Source organism: Crocodylus siamensis, chromosome 11, assembly GCF_052110815.1.
Source record: "Crocodylus siamensis isolate JL-2025a chromosome 11, ASM5211081v1, whole genome shotgun sequence".
NCBI classification, from domain to species: domain Eukaryota; kingdom Metazoa; phylum Chordata; order Crocodylia; family Crocodylidae; genus Crocodylus; species Crocodylus siamensis.
The window spans coordinates 31,322,205-31,347,599 of NC_143405.1; the positions used below are offsets into that span (position 1 = coordinate 31,322,205).

General features: G+C 44.1%; 1 protein-coding gene across 2 annotated transcripts in view; it reads left to right on the forward strand.

Moving 5' to 3' along the window:
• IARS1 (isoleucyl-tRNA synthetase 1) overlaps positions 1-25,395 on the forward strand; it is a 220,151-nt gene that overhangs the window by 135,095 nt on the left and 59,661 nt on the right. For both annotated transcript variants that reach the window (XM_090022999.1, XM_090023000.1), the window contains exons 20-24: positions 10,046-10,193; positions 18,534-18,654; positions 22,814-22,905; positions 23,255-23,332; positions 25,021-25,142. In XM_090022999.1, the coding sequence (XP_089879125.1) occupies positions 10,046-10,193; positions 18,534-18,654; positions 22,814-22,905; positions 23,255-23,332; positions 25,021-25,142 (561 nt within the window). The remainder of the gene's footprint in view (positions 1-10,045; positions 10,194-18,533; positions 18,655-22,813; positions 22,906-23,254; positions 23,333-25,020; positions 25,143-25,395) is intronic.

Here is a 25,395-nt window from a genome sequence, read left to right on the forward strand (position 1 = left end):
GATGAACATGAGCCTGCAATGCGATGCTGCAGCTAGTAAAGCGATCAAAATGCTGACTTGCATCCATAGATGCTTCTCAAGCAAATCCCAGGACATCATTCTCTCCTTGTACTTGTCCTTGGTGAGGCTGCAGCTGGAGTACTGCGTCCAGTTTTGGGCTCCACAATTCAAAAAGGATGTGGAGAAGCTTGAGAGGGTGCAGAGGAGAGCCACACGCATGATCAGAGGTCAGGAAAACAGACCTTACGATGACAGGCTGAGAGCCATGGGGCTCTTTAGCCTGGAAAAGCGCAGGCTCAGGGGTGATCTGATGGCCACCTACAAGTTTATCAGGGGTGACTACCAGGATCTGGGGGAACGTTTGTTCACCAGAGCGCGCCAAGGGATGACGAGGTCGAACCATTATAAACTACTGCATGACCATTTCAGGCTGGACATAAGGAAGAATGTCTTTACTGTCCGAGCCCCCAAGGTCTGGAACAGCCTGCCATCAGAGGTGGTTCAAGCACCTACATTGAACACCTTCAGGAGTAAATTGGATGCTTATCTTGCTGGGATCCTATGACCCCAGCTGACTTCCTGCCCTTTGGGTGGGGGGCTGGACTCAATGATCTTCCAAGGTTCCTTCCAGCCCTAATGTCTATGAAATCTATATCAAACAACACAGATACTTAGCATGTCTGAAGTAAGAAGTACACTTCCTGCTTTGATAAGGCTAGGTTGCATTATAATTTTGGGGTTAAGATTTTTCAAGCCAAGAAAGCGCTGTAAAGACATCAAAAAAGAGCAGACCAGAGGTGGGTAACTTATAGCATGTGGGCCAAAACGAGTCCATGGATCCACTGGATGTGGCCCATGGATGTGGGGCTTCAGCAGCATTCTGCAATAGGACCTTTGCTTGTGGATTCTCTTCCCATGCTGCTTCAGGGACTGGTGGTGGCTGTGCCCTAGCATCTGCTTACCTCTTGTCTTTGACTTGGGTTGGGTCATTCTGGCCTATATCTAGAAAAGATTGTCTACCTCTGAAGTAGATCGAAAGTGAATGTCAGGGGTGAACATAAAATAAATTTTGCCATGATGGCTTTGCAATCAGGCATGATTGGTACTAACAATTTGTTTTGAAGATACTGTTATTCCATAAAAAAGTACAGCTTTGGTATTGCATAATTTATTTTCAGTCTCTTCAGTTGCCTGTTCTGTAACTACCAATCAAAATGACACTAGAAAATATAGAGAGCCCCATCTGGTCCGAAAGCTGCATTCAGGGTGGTTATTTTTATAAGGTACTAATAGGACCTGCCTGTCGTAGTTAATCACAGGACTTGTAAGTAGGTAAAGATTAAAATTACATTATTGTAAAATCAGTATTACTGGTCAGCAACATATGGGTTGTACAGTATATTGTCAGCCCTAAAAATTGAAATAGCTGGAACTGGACCTCTGGGAGATGGTCCAAAATAATATCTATATTGTGTTTCGTTCTGGTCTTCTAGTTTTGCATTTCCTTTGAGCCTGTGTGCATGAGAGATGAGTCTTGCTGGGTCTTCCAAATACACTGAGTATTTTGATATTGTTTCCTGCTACAAGAGGGTGCAAAGCATCCACTTTTTTTCTACAAATTCTAACTATTGTTTTACATGAATAAAATTAAAGGATTTTTCCCCCCTATTTAATGTGTGTGGGGAGGAAGGGGAAGTCCCTCATCTTTTGATTTGAGCATAAGGTAACAGGGAAGCAGGGCAGGGAGCCATAGCTGCTGCCTGCCACGTCCTTCCTCCAATCTCGCCCAGCCCCCCACATCCTCTGCCCGCCCCCCAATATGTTTAGCACACCAGTCCTACAAGAGAGCATGTTTGCTCCAGCCTCATCCTGGTCACATAACAGTAGAAGTGTATCTGCTCCAGCTCCAGTGCCTGGCTGAAACTGCTGCTGCTGTGGGCCTGGAGCTGTCAGACTGTTGCCACTTTTGTGTTGGTACTGAATTTATAACCCAGATACCTTGTTCTGGGTGGACCTAAAACCCTCAGACCAACCATGACCTCTCCATTTGATAGTAGAAAAGTTTTATTGATACATAGTGATATCACATAAGAAAAATGCAAACAATTCTATATCTACCAGTCCTAAAGTTGTCATTAGAGGGAAGGTACATTTGGCCAGTACGACCCTAACTTCACCCTGAGCTTCTCTCTTGAATGTCATATGTCAGCTGCCTGGAGGTTAGAGGCTGAACTCCCTGCCCCTCCCTCCCCCAGTAGGGTGGATGAGACAGGCTGATGGTATGCTGTTTGTCCTTGGTGACCTTGGGTTCCCCTTTCAGGGATCCTTTGCAGCTCTGAAACCCCTCATTTTGTATCCTTTTTCTCCTTTTGATGACTTTTTTCATCTTGGGCATTGTTGATTGGTGTCTCTGTGGTCATCACACTGTCCACATTCTATCCTGTCAGAATATTCCTTTTTCACAAACCCATCACATGCACACATCCTAATTCAGGCATTACTGGTCTTTTCTTAATTTGGTCTGTTCCACAAAACTGGGAATCCCAGGGGCTCTGCACTTGGGCACTGTGACCTGGTGCCACCTTATCTCATGTTATGGAACAGTGAGGTACATGTCTTTAATTTCTCAGCCTGTTTGCTGCTTGCCTGTCATACACAGTGGGCCTTGAGGAAACCTTATCACAAAACAAGCTTTTTAGAAATCAACTCTTGCCTTTGCCCTGCATCATTATCTTCTAATATTATAAAAGCCTTAATCTGTCTGTCTGTTCATAATGCTTTATTTGCACTCTGATTAGCTGACTGAAACAGCCAATCAGAATGTGAATACAGCATTGGAACAGGAGGTGGTAGCACAGCAAAATGCCGCCATGATGGCGGGGACATGGGAGATAGAGCTGGGGTGGGGGGCGAGGCCAGCACAGCTGGCCTCACTTCCCTTCCCTGCTGCCAACAGGCAGCAGCAGCAGAGCGGATGGAACAGAAGGGGCGAGGTGCAAGTAGTACCGATGGAGTGGGGGGGGCAAGGCCACCGGAGCTGGCTTCACTCCCACCCCTTGCTCCTTGGAGGTGGTGGCAGCGGTGCAGGGGAGAGTGGGGTTGGGATGCCATGGTCAGGGGGGAGGAGAGGGCCCGCTGTGGAGGTTGGGGGGGGCGAAAAGTGGACCTGGGCCAACAGCTGGGGCAGGAGCGGGCCCTTGGCCCAATATAGAGGCGGGAAGAGGAGCAGTCCTGGTGGGGGGGAGGGAGGGAGCAGTGGGCCCGGCCTGATCTGACACGGTGGCAGCAGCAGCAGGGGGAGGGGAGGAGCAGGCCTCCTTCCTCCTGTGTTGTCCCTAGCCTGCTCCTCCCCTTCCTCTGCTGCTGCCACATTAGCCCAGCCCCCCCCCCCATGGCAGGCTGGCTTCTGCTCATGCTGGGGCCTGCTTATCTCCCACACCCCTACATCGGTCCATGCCCGCTTCTCCCCTCCCCCCGTCCCTGCAGCATAGAAGTGCAGGGTGTGGGCCCGGACCCCAAGCAACAGAAGGGAAGCGGGGGCACGGGTCTGGATGGGGGAGGGGGGGCTCTGTCCCCATCATCTTTTTTGGGCAGTTGGCTAGTTTTATACATATCTACTTTACCTACAAGTCAATTCCCAAAAGCAAACCTCTAAATACCATTTTCTACCATGTTGTGGGGCTGGATTTCAAACCTGGTCCAACCTAGGGCTGAAACCAAGGTGTAAATGGCAGGTGGAATTGGAGGGGGGCAGAGGTTATGGGAGAGGAGTAAGTATGTTGCGGGGCAAGTGGTGGGAGGGACAAGTGACAGAGAGCAAGGTATGTGAGGGGCAATTGGGAGGGTCAAGCTGCTTGGCCCCCCAACCCCTCCTCTACTGGCTCCCTTATTGCCTCTCCTACTTCTTGCCCTCCTACTGCCTCCCAACTGCCTGACCTCTACTGCCTGCCCCTGCTGCAGTGGGGAAAGATTCTATATGTAGAAAATTAAAACAAATTTATAAACTTTCCATATATAGAATCTAATTACTGGGGGGATGAGGGTCATCTTACATTCGTTTATTAGGGTAAATGTGGTAATTCTGTGTCCTTCCTGCTCAACTCTGGTCCTGCTAAAGCTTCAGGAATTCCTTACTGCGTCAGTCTTACACTTGGCTAGGGGACAGCTGTTGTGGGATCCTCTTTCTTACCTTTCCAGGCCTCGGGCGGGGGCAAGAGGGCTTCTTACCACAGAGAGCCTTTACTTCCCTTTCTATTTTCTGTACCTGTTAAAAGATAGAAGAGTAGAAGGCAAAGGGAGGCAATTTTACCACTTTTCCCCCACTCCTGTGTCCAAAGCTCTGTGCTTATGAGAGGAGCAGTTCTATCTGATTTCTGCAGCAGATGCGATTGGCTGCTCTTCACTAGGCACCAGAGAAGTGAGAGGCAAGAGATGCAGCCAACCGGGGGGGAGAGGGGGGAGCATCTCACCCAGGGGTGGGCAAAATATGGCCTGCAGACCAGATCTGGCCTGCCAAGGGATTCTGTCCAGCCCACAGAGGGTCCATCAGCCCCGCCCAGCTGAGACCCTGGTGTATGCAACCAGTCCCGTCAACCCCAGGTGTGCAGTGGAGTGAGGGCAGCAGCTGGACTCGGCTTCCTAGCAGCGTTCGTGGCACTGGCTAGCTCTGCCTGGTTCCTACTGCCGGTGTCTCTGCTGCTGGACCTGGCCCCACTGCCCAGGCACTTCAGCCCATGTACCCCACACCCACCACTGGGAGTGGTGGATGGAGTGGACTGGCAAGAGGAGGGTGTGGAGGGTGGGTGTGGAGTGGGACAGGCTGGTTGGGGCCAGGGCCCATGGGCCACAGGGTGGTGAAAGCATGTGGCCATGGCCCCCGGGCCTGGGGTTGAGCTGTGATTTATGGTCCCCATGCATCCCTACTCACGGAACTGGTGCCCATGCCAGGGAGCGGGGTCATGGCTCTGCCCTGGGCGTTGCGCCTGTACTGTCGCTGCCTCACAATCCCAGCCTTGCCCATTTTTCCCACTTCTGGACAGCCCCATCCCATCTGCTTGGCCAAGCATTCCCTGCCTGTGGGGGTCCTGGGCCAGTTTTCATGGAGACCCTGCCCTCCTGTTCCATCCAGCGCTGTGGTTGGTGTGGGGTGGAATGGCCTGAGGCCAGATAGGATCAATTGCTGCCCCCCACCCTTTGCCCCCGCTGCACTTTGTCATGCCACACCATGTTACCCCAGGTCAGCACTGCCCCCGCCACATTAGACCACAGCAGCTCTCACAAAGTCCTCAAGTGGCCCTTCAGCCCAAATAATTGCACACCCCTGTCCTAGCCTTTTGCAAACCCCATGTCATTGTAAGAGAAGTTTGTGTAAGCCAAAATGGTGAGACTCTTGGGAAGAAGAAATGTGTGGAATGTCAGTAGCATAAAAATGCGAAAGTGGGGGAGCTGTAAAAAATAGATGCAAGACCAGATTGTTTCACTTAGGGCAGTGGTCTCCAATCTTTTTGGGCAGGAGATCACGTTTTGAATTAAAAAGCAACCTAGGATCTACCCTGCTTTCCGCTCCCCATCCCTTGCAGGGAGGTCTGTGGGCAGGGAAGAGGGGAAGGACCAGATCAAGGCAGAAGGAGAAAAAGATATTTGGTGCGCACCGCCCCCAGCAGGTAAGGCAATTGTGCATGGCAGTGTGGGTGGGAGTGGAGCAGGGATAGACCCTACACAGCTGGTGTGGGTGCAGAATGGGCCCCTGCTCTACTCCTCCCCATCCGTGCTGCAGCTGCCAGAAACCTGCAGCCAGGCTGTCTTGCAGCCTTACTGTTACTTTGTGTAAGGAGGGGCTAAACCTGTTGGCCCCACCTTCCTCCACCTATGCCCCTGTTCAACCTGCCACTGGGTGAGTGGTGCCCCTGCCAGGCTGGGGGAAGGGTTGGAGCCTGGGTGGCTTGTCCAGGCGCATGGGGGGGCTCCAACCTTTGCATGCATCCTGGTGGAGGCCTGGGGAAGGTCGTGTCCCCCTGATCTGTGCCCCAGGCACAAAGCCTAGCATGCCGTGGCAGCCATCTCTGCCCTACACGCAAATCTGGTGGGTACGTGGCCCCTGGGCCTTTGCCTGGATGCATGCAGCGCGGGAGCCCCCTTGCACCTCTGGACAAGTTGCCTGGGCTCCAATCCTTCTCATACCCCTGCTCCTCCCTTACTGCAGGGTGGCAGGGTGCAGAGGGGGATTGCCCTACTCACCTGGCCTAGCCCTGGTGGCAGGGGGTGCTGCTCAGCCCAGCCACGTGCGTCCCGCCACTGTCCTGCCCCCGCCACTCCGCATGTGTGTCCCACTGTTCCCAATGGCGGAGTCTCTGACAGTCTATCTCAGTCTCGGGGGGCTGAGTGTGTATGTGCTAAGCCCTCCCGGACTGAGGTTGACTGTCTGAGGCTCCACTAGTTGATCAGGATCAATCGGTTGGTGACCACTGACTTAGGGCTTTGTTAGCTTATTATATTTGATGAACAGCAAGTATAGAACAGCAAGGTATCAATTGTTTAAATTCATGAGATGTCCTTTCATTTTAAATATTTACTGACATCGGGCTTAGAGTTGAAAGTTAAATCTATGAAAAGTGTCAAGTCCTATACTACCTGCATTCATGCATTACTGTTTGCCCTAACAGTGGAATTGTATGCATTCATGTTTATGTGAGAAGGTCTTTCAAGATGAATTCATGGTCCAATATTTTTGAATGCACTGTCAGCCCATATTAAAATTTTAAAGTGCCCTAAAGGAAAATTCTGTAAAGACTCGGTCTAGAATTTATTTTTTTTTTACTTAAAGCTTATAAAACCTGACAAATTAAGTTCTGAATTAAACATTTTATTGACAAATGTTGAAATACTGTAACATTAAAGGGTTTTTTAGTAGTTGAACGAAGTACTATACAGTTAGTTATTTAAATTGGTTTCTAATTCAAGTTAGTTTAATTGAGTGAGGCACCAGTTCTGACCTAGTTTCTATTATAGTTAAGCTTAAGAAATCAAGATTGTTTTCATAGTCAGAATACTGGCTTAAAATAATACAAATGTAAAGCTTTTAAAGAAAACCTTTTACACTGACAAAGGTGAAAATTATGATGTGTGCCAGGGGTACAGAATGGAATTGCCCAGGAAGAGGGAACCTTGAGAAACATTTGTTTTGCCCTTCCCACATGCAGTCTCATATTTGGATGTACCCTGATGTAGTCGTTTGGAGATTTTTTTTTTTTTTTTTTTTTTTTTTACCTTAGCCATACCAGCATAGGCTGCTCTGACCCTTCTCTTTAGGTTTCACCTATTGGAGGGTTAAAAGGTGGAACATACATCTTTGCTCCTTACTTCCTCAGCTGCTTGGCTGAGTTTAAACAGCTTCTCGTCAGCCAGCTTTCACAGTCTGCACATAGACCCATACGTTTTAGTATTTGTTTTTCTTATGCTGATGTCTTTTCTTTTTGTTCATAATTATTTGCTTCAAAACAATACAAATCCTTAGGTTTCAGGTGGTTTTGCTCCCTTACTTTTTCCTAGGGGGCTTTGAGCTTGTCTCCCTTTCCTATGCCATATTTTTTCTCCCTTGTAGTTGAACTATGTACCACTGCCATTTTGGGGCCTGATACTTTAGATGATGTTGCAGTTCCTTGGGGTCTTTCTGACTCTTTTTCAGAGTCCAAGTCATGGTTCCACCAATTTCAGGCCCATAGATGCCCCCTAACAGGAATATTTTTTATTATTTGTACTTGTCCCGTTTTCCCAGTCAAACCAGTATAAGCTGCTAAAAAAGGTGAGGGTCCATAGGCACCACCGCTCTGATGGTTGCATTATTTTTCTTATGACTTTATAGTAGTGTGGGCCTTATCCATCAAGATGGAAGGAGAATATTGGTTGACATTTAAAAAACTGTTTTTTAAACCGCTGCAAGTTTTAGCACAGGTATTTTATATACATACTTTTAAGCAGCAGTTTTGTACCTACTTATATATATTAGACCCCGACTCCATGTGGTGCCCAACAACTAGGAAGACGATGATTCAGTTGCCCATGGATCCTGGTACTCATTAGCCAGAGCAGAGCAGGGAGCAAACACCAGCACACATTGCTCACAACAGCTTTATTCAGAATGGGGACGGCTTCAGACTAGCTCCCAAAAAACAACAAACTGGGAAGCCACCCTGAACAGTTCTTTTTCACACTTGTACACATTGGTTCATACATATTAACATTTACTCTTCCCTCGTTTCACCTCTGGTTCCACCCATTTCTCCTCCCTTCTCAAGCTCTACCTCTGTTTACTGCTTGCTTCCTTAGCATGTATTGCCTATGCATTTCATTTATTTACATGCCTCTCTGCTAAGACCCCTATCTTCTCTTGGTCACCTGCGGTTTCTTGCTGGTTTTCTTGCTGACTTCCCCATCTCCAAGGCTGCATTTCTGCTTCTGTCTCCTGATGCTAGTTGGTGGGCTATTCTATTTTTAACACATTATGAACTTTGTACCCTACCTCCCCTGTTAAGATTCTGCTTACTTAGCTAAGCTAGCTAAGTTAGTTGCTTTTAATATATCGGCTAGCCTAGTGACCACCAGCTTTTGCTGAGGTTAGCTTTTAATATATCATCCAGCCATGTGACCAGCAGCTTTTTGCTGAGATACAGAAAAAAGCCTTCATTCAGCTGCACACTCAGCACCCTCATATTCCATGTCATTACCCCAACATCCATAATCTATATCATTGCCATAACAATATATAGCACAAAGTACATGATATTAGTCTAAAGCCAAAAAGATCTGATGGACCACATAGTGCGTTGGGCTGGGCCTCAGAAAAAAACAACAGGCTTTTAAGCCATGGTGATCTCACAGTGCAGTGCTACATAGTAATTTGTGTGTATTCCAGGGAGGTCATGTGCTAGTTAGCTCTCCACTCATGACTGGAACTATACCTCAGAAGTACAAGGATGCATCCATTGTCTACTTGTACAAGTGGAAAGGCAATAGACAATCTGGCCACCACCATCAGGGCATCGCCTTGCTGTCAATAGCTGGTAAAATCCTTGCTAGAATTCTGTTGAATCTCTTCGTGCAACACATTGAACAAGAGCTCTTGCCTGAGAGTCAGCATGGTTTCAGGAAGGGACTTGGGACCATAGTCATGGTGTTTGCAGCTCATCAGCTTCAGGAGAAATGCCAGAAACAGAACTCCAACCTATACATGACTTTGATTTGATAAAAGCATTTGATATAGTCAGTTGGGAGGGCCTTTGGAGGATCATGGCAAAACTCGGTTGCCTGGAGAAATTCATTGCAATGGTTCAGCAATTCTGTAATGGCATGCTCACTTGCCTTGTGGATGACTGAGTCCTCTGAATCATTCCCAGTCACCAGTGGAGTTGAGCAGGGTTGTGTTGGCCCCAACACTCTTCAGTATGGTGTTCTCTGCCATGCTTACAGCTATAAAAATGTCCTACTTACAATGGAAAATATTTTTTGGCTTATTTTTATGGCACATGCAATTTAGTGCATGACGGGTCCAGGCTAGAGCTGACAGCTCATTGTCAGCTCCAAGTCCAGGCTAGAGCTGGCACATCATTTGAATGTGTCCAACATGTGTGGGCATATATGGCTTTCAACTTCCTGGTGCATAGTCCAGGACTATTTTTCACCAAAACGATTTAATTTCTTCTTTTTTATACAGATGTCCACCCATAGATTTGAAGGCTTTGGTGTCAAAATAAATCTTTACTAAGAAAGTTTATGCCCCACATCTTAAGCATTCTGTTGGGGGTCTTTTATTTTTATTTATTTATTTATTTACATTTTAAAACATCCATTCTCTCTAATGTATTCCCATACATGTTGTAGCCTTTCAGATTTGCTCTGGCCTGAAGCAAATTTCCATTAATATTTGCAGGTGTAAACCTTAAAAAAAAATTTTCTGTTAAAGGAAATTTTATAACATGAATAATGTAGACAGTAAAGCAGCACGACTGAAGCTATTTCTAATAGACCATTTTGCATTGTTTCTCTGCAGGTTGTATCTCATTAATTCTCCTGTGGTAAGAGCAGAAAACTTACGATTTAAGGAAGAAGGAGTAAGGGACATACTGAAGGATGTCTTATTGCCCTGGTATAATGCATATCGCTTTCTCGTTCAGAATGTTCTGATCCTGCAACATAAGGTACAGATCTTTGAGACTTGTGATGGGTACTATTTAATCAGCTTTCTTATACTAATAATAAACCCTGAAATACAAAGCTAATCACAGTTTAGTCCAGTCCTCTTCACGGTCTCCCCTCTTGGCGTTTTGGGCCTGTACCATGTTTCTTGACAGTTTGCATGCTGCTTCAGTCCTCTGGCAGATATTAATTTAAATGTGCCATGGGATATGATCCTCCATTCTAATGACTGAACTTGGCAAGAAGTAAAATGTACCTGGCGGTACAGGGTATGTGGAGACATGCTGAGCATTTTAGACTGGGGTAAAGGGGAACAGCCTGATTGAACAGAAGGAAAGGCTTACCTTTTTGGGCAACATTGGCAGTGGCAACTGCTGCTGCTGCTATACCAGCATCAGCTGTGCTTGGGCACCAGCAGGCCATGGCCTGGTTCCTTAGGAGCTGACCCTGGTGCCCTTTTCACTCTCTGGTGATGTCTCCTAGTCAATGCCTGAGGCTGACAAGTAGGCCTGTGCTAAGCGGCCAGTATTCGATTCAGATTTGGCTGAATTGGGGGACAGTGATTCGATTCAGATCACTGTCTCAATTTGATTCGGCTGAATTGGATTTGAAAGATTGGGCTCTGATTCGGGGTGATTTGGCCATAGACTATAATGGGGAGTCCCTAAAATACCTATAACTTAGTCTTTTTTTTTGCAGAATTGGATGGAAACAGCAGGGATGGAAACAGCAGACTTCTCAGGGCATGAAGCCTGCCAAGTTCCAAGGAGATTGAGGTGCAGTTTCACAGAAACCCTTGCACCTAACTTGAAAGCAAAACTAGTGTCGTGTGTGTATTAAGACAGAGCAGGGTGAAAGCAGCAGGGATGGTAGCCCCTTCTGATGGCATGGAGCCTGCCAGTTTTCAAGAAGATAGGTGCAGGGGTTTCTGTGAAACTGCACCTCAAACTGTTGAAAGCAAAACTTGTGTCACTTGTATGTGTTAACTGGGTTTCTGGTTGTAGCTATATTGGTGTAAGAAACAGGCAGGCACGGTTCTTTGAGTAGATGTGATATCTTTTATTAGACCAACTGAATAGTTGGAGAAATATATCTTAGCAAGCTTTTGGGTTTAAAAACCCTTAATCAGGCTGAGGAAGCATCTGCAGTTGGTGTGTGCACTCTTCTTGGATGGAATGAATAGTAAAGAAGGCAGAGGCTGATATGCAGGCAAGAAAACATGATGAAAATGTAAATTGAGAGACAGGCTGCCAGGGTTGGGAGGAAGGGGGGTGTAACAGGTAAAAATGGAGAGCTACCTGGGGACTCAAATGTTAGGCAGGTTGTGTCAAATCCAATGTCTATATTGAGTCTATGAGTTTTTGTATCTAGGAAGTTGATGAAGTGAAGTTCATAGGCTCATCTGTGAAAAGTGGTTTGTAAACTCAAACAGGCACCGAATCTCACTAACCACATCACCAGAAACAAACTTCCTACAGCCCAAAATGCACCCAATGGATCCAGACCATGCCAGGACAAGAAATGCAAGACCTGCCAACATATCTCTAGTACACAACAGAACCATCGCCATTCTTGGATCTTACAGCTGTACCTCCAGAAACGTTATATATCTCATCCAGTGTACCAAATGCTCTGATGGAAAATACGTAGGAGAGACCAAAGAACAACTGTGTAGCAGACTGAGTGCACACCAGATGTATATTAAAGACAAGAATACACAATTACGAATGAGAAATGTACCCCTATAAGAGAGCCACTCTCTCTCCAGTCTCTCAGTCCCGAATCTCTCCCAGTGCTCTGGATGACTTTGCTCTCCCTTGCAACAACCCTCCCCATTTATCTGTGGCTTTCCCCCACCGGTTCAGGGTGGCCTGCCTCTGCTTCATGGAGACAGGAGGGATTTGGAGTGAGAGGGGGACTTCTTTTCGGGCACGCTCCCACTGGTGCCAGGCTGAGGAGGAACAAGGGCAAGAGGGTGCTGCCTTCTGAGATGTAGCAGCATTGCCACAGTGAAATGTTTCACGTCCTTGCCACAGCTGATCTGTCTTTGGCAGTGCTGGCAGGTAGCATACCTGGGATCTGCCAGCTTGAAATGATCCTACACTGCACTATCCCCTCCCCTCCACCCCACCCCGCTTCTGGATTGAGGGCAGGGATCCTGCCTTATCCCCCTCCTTGGCAGGCAGAGGCACAACAACAGGGGAACCCGAGCCACCCGCCCCACAACCTCCTCTGAGGTGCCTTCTGGAGAAGACCTGTCTCTAGGGAACTTGAAGGGGTGTAGAGCACAAACTTAGATTCCCTCTCCTTCCCCAAATTCAGCTCCTGCTCTGGCACTGGGAGGCTCATGCTGGGAGCTGAAATTGGGATGGAGGAGACTGTCATGCTGGTGCTGGGGGTTATTTCTGGTGTTAGTGGAGGTGGTGCAGGTGCAGGGACAGGGACAGGTACTGCTCCCACCAGCAGCAGAAGTCATCGCTGCCAGGCAAGAGGGTGTGTCTGTGTTGGGGGGGTGTGGAACTTACAGCTCTTCCCCTAACCCCCTGTAGCCCCTCTCCCTCCTTTCCCAGAAGACCTAGCACCTGCCTTTCCAGCACACTTCATAATGTTCACTGTGCTGGAAAGTGCATGTGTGTGTGTGTGTAATACATCGTGTGTGTGTGTGTGTGTGTAATATATGTGCTTTCCTGCACAGTGATGGATGAGACACTGCCAGGGAAATCATGGCTTTCTTAAAAAGTGTAGGGGGAAAAATAACATGAACAAATGAGAGGATTTTGGGGGAAGAATAAGTTGAAAGGAATGGATTACATGAGGATAAGTAGAGGGATTCTAGGCAATGGTAGTTAATAAGGTGTATCCAATCCCTTCACACATTTTGCTTCCAGACAGACAACTCACAAAAGGCAGAGAGAGGCTTCACACAGAGCCTTATATGCTGTTTCTACATCCCTCCTCCAGAGCACTGTGTGATTGGAAGGGAACTCAAGGAAAGATCACAGTCTCTGGCCAGCTACAGATGTCAATATCAGAGCAGTCTTTCCCCCACTTCTCCCCTGCCTTCCCCTTCTCAGTTTCTGTTTCCCCAGAAGACTGCCTTCTGAATCGCTGAATCTTTTCCGAATCTTTTTCAGATTGATTCGGAACTTTTAATGGGCCTCCTGATTTGATTCATATTTGACGATTTGGCCACCGCTGAATCTTCTCTGAATCGAATCAGCAACCGAAGCATATCACACCCCTACTGACAAGGAACTCACCCCACCCTAGTTACACTGCTGTCTCCTGCCATGCCACACATGCATGGAAGGAGGCATGATTGTACACCTTTGTGTACACTACAAAAACGCATGCAAGTCAGGACAAAAATATTTTTGAAATTAAATTAATGAATGTTGTAGACGTTCAGTTTTTAGAAAATAATTTGGTATTTTTCTGGCTCTGAAGTGGCAGATCCCCTTGCTGAAAGGAGTACTCCAGGGGGCAAGGGGAAGAACTTATGGTGGCAAGGTCAGGGGTTAGGAAGCGGGACTTCTAGTTACAAGATGGTGATGGAGGGGGTATCTGTCAAGGGGCGGGGCTACCGATGTGGTCATCGACAGCTTGCCAAAACTTGGTAAGCAGCCCTCTGCCCAAAATTATTGCCTGTCCCTGTTCTAGTTCAACTCCCTGGCTCAAACTCCCTGGGACCATCCCCAACTAGATCATTCCAGCAAAGGTTTTGCCTAGCCGGGTCCCCAAGGATGGAGAGTCCACAACTTCTCTGGGTAGCCTGTTCCAGTGTTTTCATAGTTTCATAGTTTCTAGGGTCGGAAGGGACCTGAGTAGATCATCTAGTCTGACCCCCTGCCATGGCAGGAAAGAGTACTGGGGTCAAACAACCCCAGCACGGTGTTCATCTAACCTCCTCTTAAAGACTCCCAGGGTAGGGGCCAGTACGACTTCTCTTGGAAGTTGGTTCCAGATCCTAGCCGCCCTGACAGTGAAGTAGCGCCTCCTGATATCTAGCCTAAACCTACCCTCTGCCAGCTTGTGACCGTTATTCCTGGTCACTCCTGGTAGTGTTTGGGGGAACTGGGACTTCCCCAGTGCCTGCTGATCCCCCCTGACTAGTTTGTAACAGGCCACTAGATCCCCCCTCAGCCTTCTCTTGTGCAGGCTGAATAGGTTCAGGTCCTGTAGCCTCTCCTCATAAGGCCTGCCCTGCTGTCCCTTGATCATATGAGTGGCCCACCTCTGGACCCTCTCCATGTTGTCCACATCCCTCTTGAAGTGTGGTGCCCAGAACTGGACGCAGTACTCCAGCTGCAGCCTGACCAGTGCCGCATAGAGGGGAAGGATCACCTCCTTAGACCTGCCTGAGATGCATCTGTGGATGCATGACAAAATATGGTTGGCCTTCCTGACTGCTTCCCCACACTGCCAGCCCATGTTCATCTTGGAGTTTTACTCCAAAATGAGTAAATGCTTCCTAATATCTAAGCTAGACTTCCCTTGCTGTAACTTGAAACCATTGCTTCTTGTTCTGTCATCTGCCACCACTGAGAAGAGTTTAATTCCATCCTCTTTGTAACCCCACTTCAGGTAGTTAAAGGCTGCTATTAAATCCCCTCTTGGGTCCTCTCTTCTCCAGACTAAATAAGCCCAATTTACTCAGCCTGTCCTCAGAAGTCATGCTCTCCAGCCCCCTCACCATTTTTGCTACCCCCTGCTGGACTCTCCCCAGTTTGTTCACATCCTTTCTGTAGTGGGGGCCCCAAAACTGGGGACAGTACTGCAGATGTGGCTTCACCTGTGCTGAATAGAGGAGAAGAATCCCTTCCCTCAATCTGCTGGCAACACACCTACTAATGCATCCCAGTATGCTGTTAGCCTTCTTGGAAACAGGGGCCATGTCAGTTCATATTCAGCTTACCATCCACTGTAACCCCCAGCTTATCTACTTCAACAGAGTTTAGCTCTTTTCCACTGGGGTCATTGCAGCACCTCCAGTTTCGCTGTCACTATGTGTAGAATCACTTGCAGTACGCATTGGTTCCATTTCCGAATCAAACTGAAGCCAATATGATTCCAAACTATTTGAACCACATTCTCTTTCGCTAAAGGATGGTTTTACCAATGAGTCTATGGGCATCGTCAACTGCATGTTCTTCACTAATTGTGCTTCTGACTAATTCTTCAGAAGGAAGAGATTATGAGAAACAGAAATGAGCCTAGCGGTGCCTTCATTTGTTAGTCTATTCCTTTTTTGTCTTTATTGAGCTGAAAGCCTTCCAGTTTTCACCACAAGCTGCTGTTGGTGGAATGCTTTGGATCCTTAGAGCAGTCCTGGACAACAGTTGGGTGTTACAGTATCTCTTCCACCAGGTGAGATGAGACGTATTCTCAGCTGCCTGCCAAATGAGGTCTTTGCTCTAAAGTTTTTCTTTTGCGTGGTACTCGGCAATGTCTGTCATCCCGGCAGCTTCGTCAATGTCAGGGACATTCTTAGCTACTTCCATAATTGTATCTAGAGCAGTAGATAATTCATCTTCTGATAAATGTTGTCCTCTGTGTTGAGGATCCAAAAGGTTTGCTGCCAGATGAACTGGATGAGAGCAAAACTCAGATCTCTTTGTAAACATTTGTTTTACTACTACTTTTTTGGACAGAGGTGAAGGTGGCAAAAGCTCAGTTGGATTTTCATTCAGTTGTCTGAATATCTCTGGAATTTTTGAAAGGCTTGGTATATCTCCTGCAAGTTTCCTGATAGCCATGGAAACTGGTAGTAGCAAATTGAATGCTCCTTGAACTCAAACCCAAACCCAGAGCGCATTGTTGTCGAGAATTTGCTTCTGAACGTTCATGGGAATAATGTGGAATACTGTGTCATCTATTGAAGCACGCTGCTTTGTAGCTGAGCCCAATCTAGCTTCTCCTGGCTGTAAAAGTACATTTTTACCTTCCCCTGCTTCTCTTTCTGTAATTTCTTCGAAGTCTGATTAGCAACGTGACAATTGTTGAATACCTTCACAATCGCTTTGCAGTTTGCCAATATTGTCTTCATTGTATTCACACTTACTGTGTCCTTTGCCAGAAGATTCAACCCATGAGCAAGACACCCGAATACTATTAAATGAGGATACTGTGCCTTTAATATTGGCCATGCAGCTTTCATGTTACTCGCATTATCAGTTACAAGAGCTTGTACCCTAGAGGGACCTTTCAATCTCTTCATTCAGTAATTTGGCTACATGTTCACCTGTACAATGAGAAGGTTTGGTAGCAGCTGCTTTCAGTAACTTTGGTTTGTACTGCTAGCATAATGTTTGATAAAGGATTTCCTTGCATATCAGTCCATCCATCTGACATCAGAGTCAGTGATTCTGCTTGACCCATCCTTTGAATAACCATTGTTTGAATTCTGTCATACTCTGTATCTAAGAGAGAATGTGATAAGTGATAACATGATGGTAACTTATAAGATGGGTGAATTAGCTTGTAATGTTCTCACTTGCAAAAGTAGCTTGAGCTAATGTCTCATCTGCTTTTTCCTTGATAATCCTCCTCCTCTTGAGCTATAAGGCCTGTTTTTTGTTTAAGGTCTCAGCTAGATAATAGGAAAGAAAAGCTGGAAGATTTTGATGCTTCCTTGCTGACCTTTACTCTGGGTCTGTGGTGATATCTTCTTAACTTTGAGAGTGCTCTGGATTAGTGTGTGTATATATACCAAAAAATCTGTGAAGTCCTAATAAACAAGTAGATTTGTTTTACAGGGAGGGTATTACACTGCTGTATTATACTGCTGAATGGTATTATACTGCTGTAAGGTAGTACTTAATGCAGAAATTTATCTTCCCTAAGAACATGTTGCGTTTGCTGTGGAAGCTAACTGAATATATTGCAGATTTGCACAAGATCAGCTTGACTCTGTGAAAGAAGACTGAAGTTTGGGAATACTTGATATTAAAAAATTTTATGCTGTAGAAATAGCAAGAAGACTGTATGCCTGTAATATAATCAGTTTTGCATCTTTGAAAGATAGTTGCTATAAAAGCAGGGAACTGAAATAATGAGAGATTACCTGCAGTACTATGCGTGTGACACCTGCTGATTTGCATTCAAAGACCTAATGAAAGATGGACACTGGAGTAAGTGACATGAGATTCTACCGCTCTGTCAATTCAAAACCAAGATCAAAATGTCTATTTTGGCAATGGTAATTTGTCAAATGTTGAAGATTTAGTATATATGGCTTGTGGGTTTGTCTGACAGCAGTTTCTCTTTCATCCTAGTCGCATGATAGAAAGTTACCACTTACCAATGCAAACATTTTTAAAAGAATGAAAAATAAGTTTAGTCCTCATAGTATACTTGAAATCACCATAGAAGTTGAATCATTTTGGGGAGCTGTCATTTGAAGAATTCAATCAATAGTTACAGAAGTTGCGTTACCTTTTTACGAGTCACCTTTACAAAGAGATTCTGGTGACTTGAAGCCTTATAATCAATAAACTTTTGCTCAGGATCCCCAGTTTTCGTAAGACAAGTGTTCATGTTTTCCTAACAGTATTTTCCCTTCTTATCACCTCTGAATTGTCTGAAATGAACTTTGCAGGCATCCAGCTTGTTCTGTCATTCTGTTTGATCTTGCAAGAGCAGGAGAATTGGGAATGGGAGACCTCCAGGTGCTAACTCCATTTTTGTCATCATCAGTGAATGTAGTAACCCCATGTTACCTGCCCAGAATTCCTCCTGCAGTTTCATTTGGATTTGCTATTTTATTATCTTTGTCCTGAACAATTCAATTGATATGTTCTTGACCAGTTGTTATAAATTTAATATTTTATGAAAGGTGTGTGTGTGTGTGTGTGTGTGTGTGTGTGTGTGTGTGTGTGTGTGTATGTATAAAATATATAAAACCTTGCTTTGGAATCCATGAAGCTTGTTAAATACTTATGGTATTTACTTGAATTATAAGGGGTTAGTTAAAATCAGTCTAATTAGCTTATGTCTACAAATTGTCATTAGAGTACAAAAAAACCAAAAGGAAAAAAATATTGGCTACTTCTGTGCTGTAATACTTTTTCTCTGCTTCACAACCAACTGGCTTTATTTATAGTGGACAATGCTGGGTGAGGACTTACCCTGCTCCCTATTTCTGTTTATTTTTGCTCTTTCAATAAAGCATAGCTAACACATTGTTGTGATTTTAGTGTTGAATAGTCTCTTTCTAACCAGTGCAGTACAGGGAGGATGGGAAATTAATGCATAGATGAAAAATGGCCATAATCCTTAGACAGGATTTGATGTATGCAAAAGCTGAATTGTTGTATTGTATGTTTTTCCAATGTTGCTCATAGGAAGAGGGAAAGGAATTCCTTTACAATGAGAACACAGCTAAGCAGACCAATAACATCATGGACAAATGGATTATTTCCTTCATGCAGTCACTCATTCAGTTCTTCAAGGCTGAAATGGCAGGTATGTACTTCCTTTTTACTTTTTTCATTTGACTGGGCTTGCAGTGAACAGTATACTTCAGAGATTGTCAGGTAAAACTGCAAAAAAGAAATGGGAGAAAACTCTTAACGAGTAGATATGAGAAAATGCACAGGTATAGAATACTAATTTCATGAGTGTATGTACAGTTCTAATCATTATAAGAACTTAGTTCTGATGTATACAACAAGTTTCCACCTTGGACAAGTTCTTCCTAAGTTAAGTCTACAAAGTCACCAGGTTTATTAGCCGAGTAAAATTGTCCAACATTCTGTTAGAGTATACTCTATATCTTTTCATAGGATAGTAGGGCTGAAAGATGCATCACAAGATCATGTAGTCAACCTGCTCAATGCAGGATCATCCCTGACTATATCATTCCAGCCAAGTGTTTGTCCAGTAGGGGTGTACAAAATGGGCCATCTTTGATTCAGATTTGGATTCGGCCTGGATCGGGGGCAGTGATTCAATTGGTTGATTTGGATCACTATCCCTGATTTGGCTGAATCCAAATCTGAAGATTTGGTGCTGCTTCAGAGAATCAGTGATTCAGCCATAGACACAGCTTTAAATGTTTTTTCTATATATCTAAAGGTACCAGGCACAGCTCATGTATGTTGTGATGCTGGGGCAGATGGAGTGTCCCACAGGAGCACAGGGGGGCCTCCCACATGTTCAGCCACGAACGTGGAAGTGGGCCGGAAGTACTTCTGGTCCATTTATGGGTCTGCTGGGGAGCACACTGGGGGGCCCCCACACACCTGCAGCTGAATGATCAGCTGTGGGTGGAACCTGGGTGCCCCCCCAGGAGGCACCAGTCATTGAGGTGGGGGGGGGGGGGGACGGGACTGGAAGTGCTTCTGGTCCACTTCCGGGTCTACTGCCAAGCACACTGGGGACTCCCTTGTGCTCCTGTGGGACACTCCATGTGCTCCAGCATCTTGGCATTCACGAGTCACCTGGTACCTTGAGGTATGTAGAAAAAACATTTAAAGCTGTGTCTATGTCCGAATCGTCAAATCTTTCCGAATCTCTCCGAATTGATTCAGAGGGTTTGATTCTGAGAGATTAAAGGGTCTCCTGATTCGATTTGGATTCTGAGATTCAGCCACCAAATCAGGCCAAATCTCTGCTGAATTGAATCGGGGACTGAAGCTTTGCACAGCTCTACTGTCCAGCCTGCAGTTTCCAGGGAGAGATGCCACAACTTCTTGAGGTAGGCTGCTCCAGTGCTCAAATAACTTCATAATGAGAACATTCTTTCTAATCTTCAACCTAAATTTCCCCTCCTACAGGTTGAACAGATATTGTTTATAGTCCTGTCCCCTATGCCCACAAAGGAAAGCCTATCCCTATTCTCTCTTTAGTTGCCTTTCAGGTTTTTGAAGACTTTATCAAATTCTGCCTTGGTCTTCTCTTCTCCAAAATGCATAACCCTAGTTCTTTCAGCTTTTCCTCATAAGTCTTGCTTCCCAGGCCTCTAATAATTTTTGTTACTCTGCTGGATTCTCTCTCCAATCTGTCAACATCCTTCTTCAAGTGTAGGACCCAAACCAGGACACAGTACTTCAGGTGAGGCCTTACCAGTGCTGAACAGGGCAGAATCACTTCCCTTGATTTGCAAGTGACACTCTTGTTAATACAAAACAGTATAGTGTTTGAAACAAGAACATCCTATGGCATGCTTAAGAAACCTAAAAAATTATCACCAAATAATTGAAAAGGATGTTTGACAAGGTTGGCTCTATCATCATATCACTTGCAACAAAATGAAACAAAGACAACTAACATACTGTAGGATGGCTGGAAAAACAAAATATTTTTTATTTATTCAAGAAGGTTTTGTAAAAGCCCAGGCACAAAGTGAAAATAGGTATTTGAGGAGTGGCACAAATTTGGCTTAGAGGAGATCAAATATGTGCTAAACTGTCTGTGTACTAAAAATCAAATGTGAGCCTCTGAGAGGCTTTTGTTTGTTTCAGTGACTGCTTTTGAGTTTTCTCTCCTGTGACAGAATGTAGACTGTCAGTATGATCACTTGAATGTGTTTCTTTTTTTTTCTGGGGCAGTTGCAGAACTGTATTCCCTTTCCATGACAGACAGTTTGTCATAGCCATGTTGAAACAGTCTAACTTGTTGGAGACAAAGTTATGAAATTATATGGCCAACATGTGAGCGGGCTTCAGAGCATTTGGAGAACGTCACATTTTTTAAAAAGATAATGCATATCAAGGATGGGTGCCATGCCACAGTGGTAGCTGGGTCTTGACATCCACCCATGTACCCACCTCTGACCAGAACCAAAGAATTCCAGCCCACAACCTGAAAAAGTGGATAACTGCAGCAGTAAAGACTCAGCTCTGAAACAATGGAAGTTAAGGGCACAATCAGAAAGCTCGGAAGTTAGAGTCCTGTAGGGGAAAATTTACAGCATTCCCTATGTTGTATAGCTGGCTTATTTTGTTAGTATCAAATTGTGGGTAGGAGGTAATCCTTACTACTTCCATTAATTTCCTGAGCTTCTAAAATGGAGACTTCAGATCAAATTTTAACATTCTTGTATCTAAGATTTGGGCACTTACCACTTCAGTGAATGAAATATTGAATCTCTAGCATATGATACTTGATTTAAAGAAGAAAGGGGAGTTGAAATGAAACTGGAGAATATAGGAAACAATTCTTTACGTTTTCAGTGAGCTTAAATTCCATATTCAGATAATTTACCATGTTTGCTACTTTCACAGAACCTATATACAGCATCCATTAGATGGTTTTACAAAGCAGTGATGGTTTCTTACACTGTTTCAACCAGAGAGAATTGGTTTATTGGTGTGGGTTTTTCTTCCATCCCCCACCCCTCCCCCCGGCCCAAGTTATCTCAAAACAAGACTCCTTTATAAGGGTTACAAGATGAAATTCTGAACTATGAAAAGTTTGTGAAATTTTATTTCCGGTCATGTAAGACTGTCTTGCTGCAAATTTCATAATTATTGTTGCCAAGTTTTTCTTATCTTGCATCATCATTAGATACCTTACTTATTGAGAGAGTACTGGGATTGCTATTATGACATAAAAGACATTTATATGGATCTTTCTTTTTTGGTTGACATATTGCTCCATGTAATTTCTTCTTTAAATTGAAATATCAAGTGCAGTTGTTTGGGGTTTTTTTGGGGGGGGCGAATTTGGAATTACTTTCTCTTTTAGTTGTTATCAGTTTGTGAGATGTGTTTTATGTCTCTTATGGGAAATATGCACAATTCAATAGCTATATGTTTATTAAACTACATTACAAAATTTAGAGCACTCAATTAAAGAAGCTCCTTGTATTTTGAAGTTGTATATACATTGGTATTCTTTCTTTTTAAAATGCATTTGAACTAATTTTTCTGTGAGTATTTCTTGTAGACTGAACACGACTGACCCCCCCCCAGTTGGATTTTAGTGTTTGTGAGGACCTTTTCATTGACTGTGTGTGCCTTTGAGTTTTACTGCACATAAGTTATTTTTAGCTTTTGTTAGTTATTCAATGAAAAAAATATACTATTTTCATCAATACCTTTTCCATTTTCAGTTTACTGTACTATTTAGTTGAATTATACAGGAAACTGTCAGTGAATTGGAGCAAAAGCTTTATTAAAGTTAAATAACGATGAAAATTAAAATGGTATAACGCTTGGTTAATTACAACTTTGGTTCTTTTACAATATTTTTTGATTTTAAAATATTTAGCTTTGTTTTGTCTGGTGCTACCAAATCATAACAGACCAACAGTCCATTTTCTCTACTATGCTTCATGCTTCAGATTTTAAAAAAAATCAAGCATGAAGCTAAGATAACATACCTCTCTGCAGTATTATACCATGGACAGCAATTTATTTCTGATGTGGAGGTATAGACTTCTGTAAGCCTTGAAGCATGACATTTAATAATCCTTATAATTTTATAATACAGTCTAAGTGCAGATTCTAGTAATGCTAATGGATCTAATCCAGTTCTTATCTCACTAAGGTATTTGCTTCTGTAGCATTCTGAGTAGTAAGTTGCCAAGACTTTTAATGGAAATTGTGGTATTTTTTTTAATGAAGATTGTAATGCAGCAGGAAAATATTCTCTACACTTAAAATCCTTTTCCTTCTAGCCTACAGACTATACACTGTAGTCCCTCGGCTGGTGAAGTTTGTTGATATACTGACCAATTGGTATGTTAGAATGAATCGCAGAAGGTTAAAGGTAGGCTGTCTACTTACAGCAAAGCTATAGCCCAAAATAGTTTAAATCCATTAAACTCCTAAACCCTTACAAGATATCTATAGCATGTTTTATGAAATTACATAGTTGCTGGCTGTAATTGCTACCTAATATGCTATCCTCTTTTTTATCTATATATATTTGTTTTTCATAGGAAAACTAAAATGAACAGTACCTGGGACATAGTTTTATTTTGGATGGGACTAAACTATAAATCTTGGGAAGTTAACTTACTAGGTGGGCATGTAAAATATGAGAATGTGGTTAATGATTTAAGACAGATGTTAAGTTTTCTGATCCCTTTCTTCAACTCTGTGAATACTTTCAATAGGGTGAAAGTGGAACTGATGACTGCATTATGGCTTTGGAAACCTTGTTTAATGTTCTGTATGTAATGTGCAAACTTATGGTAAGAGACTTATCATTGTTAATTATTTAAAGTATTTAAACTTAATTCTTTTGAAAACCTTGCTGCACACTTCTCATTGTTATAGCTCTCAGAAACTGATAGACCAGATACCGAAAAAAGGAAAACAGGTATAGAAATTCATCATTACATTCAGTAGTACTGTATTTCCTCTGCTGTTGTTTACTTGTATTAAGCATTGAGTTTGTTTTTTGTTTTTAAAAAGCATATGTTGGCAAAGATATTCAAACTTACCTGAATCCAAGACAACTTTGAATTTTAGACAACTATCCAATAATTTGATTCTGTATATGGAAAATGTATAAACTTTGTTTTAATTTTCCATGTATAGAATCTAATTATTTATTACTAGATCTTCCATATGCTCTTTGTCTAGGAGGGATTGGAGCTGGAGTTGTGCCTGATTGTAAGTGTCAAGGGATAGAGGGAGTTTGAAGGGGTAGGCAGTAGGGCTGTGCAAAGCTTTGGTTGCTGATTTGATTCAGCGGAGATTTGGCCTGATTCAGCAGCCGATTCGCAGCATCTGAATTGAATCGGGAGACACTTTAATCTCTCCGAATCAAATTGGAAGCCTCTGAATCAATTTGGAGAGATTCAGAAAGATTCAATGATTTGGACATAGACACAGCTTGAAATTGTTTTTTCTACATATCTCAAGGTACCAGGCAGCTCGTGAGGCAGATGGAGCGTCCCACAGGAGCACGAGAGGGTCCCCCGCATGCTCAGTTGTGGACCTGGAAGTGGACCAGAAGCATGTTCAGGTCTGCCAGGGAGCGTGCAGAGGAGCCCCTGGCCCCCAACTGGTGCCTCCTGGGTCTGGGGGGGCACCTGGAGTCCCCCTGCAGCTGATCGCTCAGCTGGGGGTGCACGGGGTGGGTCCCCCATGCGCTCAGTAGCAGACCCAGAAGTGGACCAGAAGTACTTCTGGTCCACTTCTGGGTTCACTGCCAAGCATGTGGGGGGGGCCCTCCACACTCCTGTGGGACACTCCATCCACCCCAGCATCGCAGCATTCATGAGCCATGCCTGGTACCTCAAGGTATGTAGAAAAAACATTTAAAGCTGTGTCTATGTCCGAATTGCTGGTTCTCTGAATCAGCATTGAATTTTCAGATTTGGATTTGGCTGAATCAAATCGGGACAGTGATCTGAATCAATTAATTGAATCACTGTCCCCGATTCAGGCCCAATCTGAATCGAATACGGCTCGTTTCGCACACTCTTAGTAGGCAGCTGTTGCAGTTCTGACTCTGGCCCCAATTTCCACCCTGTACTTTAATACAAGACGAGGGGCTCCCCCCTTTTTTTGGATGGGGAAAGGACCCTCACCTTGGATTTGAGTATATAGGGTATATAGAGACACTGCAGTTATCCTTTAGCTACCCCAGAACAATGGATTAAGTCCAAGAGGAAGGTGATCAGCTTCACTTATTCATGAGTGTCTGTTTCTTAATTTATGTTGTACTTCATGGTTCAGAATGTAATGTAAATAGTGTGCTTTTGCAGAGCTAACAGAAATCTCAAGGCAAACCCTTATAATGCAAGGATTCCTGATGTAATAATACTGCAACAGGAATATTGTGTGCTATGATAATGAAAGTTAAATTGGTTGTGGATACATAGTATACTATTAAGTCATTAGCATATTAATGAAACGCATAATATTTCAGGCACCTTATACTCCATTTATTACTGAAATGCTGTACCAGAATCTGAAGACCCTTATTGATCCTGCCTCTGTTCAAGAAAAGAACACTGAGAGCATTCACTACCTCATGCTTCCTCAAGTGAGGTAAGAAACAGCCTCTGTTAATTACGATGACTGTGCTTTCTCACTTGTTTAGGTGTTTAAGTGAGATCTTAATTGTCTGCTAGAACATATGTAGCATACTTTTCTGTAATGGTCCCTTCTGCACACAAAGTTATTTTGTAAATATGCTAGGTTTTTAATACTTCCCTATGTTCTTTAAGAGTCAAAATTTGTAAACAAAGACTTTTATGAATACCTCTGATTAATAAAAGCCCCTTTGGTGAACTAAAATAGT